This window comes from Aplysia californica, unplaced genomic scaffold (assembly GCF_000002075.1).
Source record: "Aplysia californica isolate F4 #8 unplaced genomic scaffold, AplCal3.0 scaffold00699, whole genome shotgun sequence".
In the NCBI taxonomy this organism is placed as follows: Eukaryota; Metazoa; Mollusca; class Gastropoda; order Aplysiida; family Aplysiidae; genus Aplysia; species Aplysia californica.
Genome location: NW_004797969.1, coordinates 414,094 through 419,167, shown reverse-complemented (window position 1 = coordinate 419,167; position 5,074 = coordinate 414,094). Strand labels below are relative to the sequence as shown.

The window sequence follows — 5,074 nt, the reverse complement described above, 5'->3', positions numbered from 1 at the left end:
CAACAACAACAACAACAACAACAACAACAACAACAACAACAACAACAACAACAACAATAGTACAACAACAACCCCCCCTCCCGACAAAGCACAACAAAACAACATAAAAATCAGCCTCCTCCCCTATAAAGGTAAAATGAATTTAAAAATTAAGTACGAAAACACAACAAATAGAGAAGTAACTATATGAAAAATTAGCAATATATAAGAAAAACAAAACAAACTCAGATGATGCTGATTCCATTGTTATTATGATATAATAGATAATAGATAGCATTTGTATAGCGCAAATCCCCGCTCAACAGCAAGCTCTTTGCGCTCGCAATCTATACTATTAACCCAGCACACCTGAGAGCATTCTGAAACAACATCAACTTCGTTGGAAGCACACAAAGCAAGCAGCCTTTTATGGGCGTTAAAACACTAACATACTGACGACACGATCTCTCACTGTCTACGGCCGGGTACCAATTTCCACCTGGGTGAAGTGAGGAAAATTCGTGTAAAGTACTACTTACTCAACACAAGTTTCGTATATAGCTAAGGTGCAGTAAGTGGCCATTTGTGTCATGACATGGTGGAATCAGGCTCGTAAATTTTTTGTCATATGGAAGTATTTGTATCATCTAGTAACCTCTTCATTTGTCTTGCTTTTGACCAAAAAAATATCCATCTATCTTGAATAGAAGTCGAGATATTTGGGATTGAAGGTGGAGGGGTCGCCTAGTTTCAAACGTAAAATTAACGACAAAAAAATGGCCGTCAAAGTATGCTAACTGCCACAGCTAGAGAGTCCTTGGAAGCTGAAAATGTACACCTTTTGTGTCTTTTGGTAAAATCCACAGAGTAATATGTTTTAAATGAACCTAAAAGGTGCTGAACTAAAAAATACCCCCCCCCAAAAAAAACCCCCCAAAAAATCCCGAACCGGTGGAAAATGCCGGTTTCTTTGATTTATTAATTTTGAAGAGCGCCTGATCTCACCACGATGCCTCACATTTATTTATTTTTGTTTGTTCGATTAAGAAAACAACGGTTACTAATTTAGTATGGAAAGAGACGGACAGAGACAACAGAGGGGAAAAAATATGTAGCCTACAAAGAGTGTTCTACAAATAGCGTTTTCCTAACGTAAATACATGGAAAGGACCAGCAGCAAGATAGGAAAACAAAATAAAAACAGGACTTTACACGTGATTAGTGACAGCCTTCAACCAACCGCACAAATGGCCATAAAATGAATATAGTTTTATCGTTTTAAAAATGCTACTCAAGGAAGGGGTGATATTCAGGGCATAATCATCATCAATGCCTTTTACCCCAGGCACGGTATAGGCCACATACAAGCTCCTTCCATTTATCTCTGTCCTTGGCCGTCCTTACTAGCTGGTTCCAAGTGAGCTTCATTTCTGTCATGTCCCTTTCCACACATCTCCTCCATGTTCCCCGTTGCCTACTCCTGCCTCGTGCTCCCTGTTGGTTCCACTACAGCGACAGTAATGTTTCCGCTGAGCTTTCTGAGGGTGTGCCCCATCCCATCGCCACTCTTTTAGTCCTATTTCTATTTCAATATCCTTTTTGTCTTGTCTTGTCCAACATCTCTTCATTTCTTATTCTATCCTGCCACTTAATTCTTAGGATACGCCTCATAAACAGGACAAAATATCACAAGAAAAAACAGCAAACACATAAAATTACCACACAAAAAGCAAAAAGGAATAAAACCCAAAAGCAAATACATACAATACAGATCAAACTTTGTGTACTTGATTCGTTTCTTGGTTTGAAATACCATTTTTGCACCTGGTTTAAAAAAAAATGTTGCTTGCTACCCTCTCCAAAACGAGTTAAATTTTGAGCACTTTCCACCACATAACACAAATGCTGAAGTCAAGCAACCCCCCCGTCTTCGTTTTTTTCCTTCTCACCCTGTAGGATAAGAACCCAAGCTGTGTGGTGTCTGTGACTGTGACTGAGACAGTGAAGCCGTAACCATAACTATGGCTGTTGTCATGGCAATAATAGTCAGCGTGTTGGTGGCTGGAATCTCTGTAGTCACTGGTGAGGACACGATGGGGATGAATCATTCGATGGAGATGAACCATTCGATGATGAACCATTCAGCGATGAACCATTCAATGATGGACCATTCGATGATGAACCACCAAAAGATGAACCATCAAATGATGAACCATAACGGACAGAGCGGAATGCATAGCATGATGAAGGTAAGACGGCATCGCATAGCACAGTTTCAGAGACCTGGCTTTGTTTTTATATATTTAACGCTCTCCCATTTTGTTAATAATTCTACTTCTCATATTTTATTAAATGTACAGGGTGATCCCCACAAAAATAAATATACAACTGTATTTTCCTCCACATTGAAGTTTTGGATTTCACATTTGTACACAACATTTGGAAGCCAAAAGGAATTTTGTCTGATGTTCATTTTAGAAAAATCCACTGAATAGTTTTGTTTTATGCAGCGCGTAAAAAAAACACAACCTTTTCAGCTATTTCCCCATTTTTGTAGCACGGCGCACTAGTTTGTATTCGGCCTACCACTAAAACATTCAAGCGATTGAACCATATTGCATACTACAGTAGTCGAACAAGCGAAGAGAAGTTTGCAGCTGGTTTTTCTCAAGTTTCCTTTGCCTGCTGTGATCATGGTTAAGATTAATAAAGAGTAGAGAGCTTTTTTGTATTGAACATTTCCTCACCACCATCTCATTTCGTAAGTTTCGCAAAAGGTACAGAAATAATGTAAAAGTGCCCTTACGGCCTTCTTTGGTGTCAAGGGTGGAAATGGTTCATCCGTTAGTACCTGTAGTGAATCAGAACTAAAACTTCCCTGACAAAGCGACCATTTCATGTCAAACACACATCGTTAAATGTTATCCGGGTGCAGAATTCAGTAGAAAAGCCCCATGAATCGTCTGTCCGTAGACAATGTCTGCGGCAATGAATTTCCTTCATCTCAACTGTCTGCATTCTCAAGGCAGATCTTCATCTACGACTGTACCATTTTCCCGTTCACAAAACTATCAGAGGATAGCAATGTATTAATGATTCTTCGATCGTCTTAAAAAGCGTGGACATTTCGTCTATGACATTTTGGTTCCTCGGCGAAGCCCGTATTCACCTTTCAGGTTATGTCAACTCCACTAAAGCTGTCTTTTTGAGCAACCTCACCCCACCTCCTATTGTCTCTAATGACAGCTCCATACTGTAAGGTGTACACTGTAGGTGGCTTTGAGTACTCATGGTTGAGTGGACCCTTTTTGGGGGGGCCACCATTGAACATTACGAACCACACGTTAAAGTGTGTTGAGTCCAAAGGAGAACATCTAGACCATTGGTTCTCGGAACCCCAGAATAAAAAAAAATTAACTTCGAAGGAGAAAAGAAGTGTTGTTTAGAAGCTACAGGGATGGAATCATTAGATTTTAAAAATAGAAGAAAACAAAAAAAATCAAACCAACTGTTTCACGACTTCCCTTACAAGATCTTTTAAATTGGCGCATTTGGCATTTTTTATGTTGTTTTTATAAAAGTCATTTCCGTTTTAGAAATATTTTTCTTCGTTGTGAATTTTATGTCAGACAAATTCTTTTTGAATGAATTATATCTCTTCCAAATTACAACATTGTAGTACAATTTTAGTGCGAGATATTTAGAAAAAAATTTGTACAGTTTGTTTTTGGATCACCCTTATTTTAGACTGATATTTTGTTTCATACTCGTATTTTATAAGTTCTCTCATTAAAATCTTGTTTAAAATATTTGAGGTTTTCACATTTTCTGAAAAAGATATTTGAGGCTCTCATATTTGTTAAAATTTACTTGAGGATCTTACCGAGCTGAGGTGCAAACCCCCGGCCCACAAATTCACGATTAAAGGCCTAGTAGTCCAACCGCAAGGCTTCCGACGGCACGGATAAGATAAACAACAAACAACAAACAAAAACAAAAACAAACAAAAAGCAAGCAAACAAATAAACAAACAAACAAGCAAAAAACAAAGAAAATAATAATTAAAAAAACAACAAGAAGAAACCCCCCCCAGAAAAAACAAACATAATGCTCACCTCCCTCTGGAACCTTCTCTAATGACCACCTGTTCAAGACTATCTCTAGTACAATCGACTACTTCCCACCCCTTACAACCCCCTCCCCCTCCCTCCTCCCACCTCACCCCCCTCCCCCTTTTCCTCCCCTGTGTAATGAATTTGGCTTAGTAAGCATAACCCAGGGTCACCGCAGAGCTCACACCAAGACAGCCGTTATGTAAACTGTTTCTGTTCGACCGTTTTCTCTTCCAGATGTTCTTCCACACAGGCTACGAAGACAAAGTTCTCTTTGAAGAATGGACAGCAGACTCCAAGACAGGTAAATAACACACACACACACACACACACACACACACACACACACACACACACACACACACACACACACACACACACACACACCTTAATGTCACACCTTGACCTCAGTGTTGGGGTCACTACAGTCGGAACATGTCCATCTCTGCTCCCCCCCCCCACTCTTCAGGATCCACCCCAGAGTCTGTCTGCTTACAGTCTCCATTATAATCTGGTTGGAGATCCGTCGGACTGGTCCGCACAGATGGCTGTGTTTCCCCTATCCTCTGTGGATCCCCTTCTTCAATCTACCAAGGGTGTGGGAACCGCTTTTTGCCCTATCCTTTCTCAAATTTTCCCCTAGTGCTAAATAACTTTGGGGGATAAGTGAACTTTAAGTTGTGGGTTGCTCATGTTTGTCTTCGAATATTGTTTTCTTCTTTTACGTCGAGAAAATTTAAGAAAACATTCAATTCGTTTCCTTAGATTACAAAAATGAGTTATCGAATCTGTATAATTTGTTGTCTCTTTTTTGGACGTGGGATCTCTTTCTGATTAGTTGTTGTTAATGTAGTAGTTGTTGCTGTTGTTGATGTTGTAGTTAATGTTGATACTGTTGTTGTTGTTGTTGTTGTTGTTTTTGTTGTTGTTGTGTTGGTGGTGATGATGATGATGATAAACATGATGATGATGATGATGATGAT

General features: G+C 39.4%; 1 protein-coding gene across 1 annotated transcript in view; it reads left to right on the top strand.

Moving 5' to 3' along the window:
- Nucleotides 1-1,944: 1,944 nt before the first annotated feature.
- The window catches only part of LOC101846919 (high affinity copper uptake protein 1), a gene marked incomplete at its 3' end in the record, with an annotated part of 3,905 nt that continues 775 nt past the window's right edge, over nucleotides 1,945-5,074 (top strand). Inside the window, 2 exon segments of the mRNA XM_005108560.3 lie at nucleotides 1,945-2,228; nucleotides 4,329-4,395. Coding sequence (XP_005108617.2) covers nucleotides 2,001-2,228; nucleotides 4,329-4,395 — 295 coding nt within the window.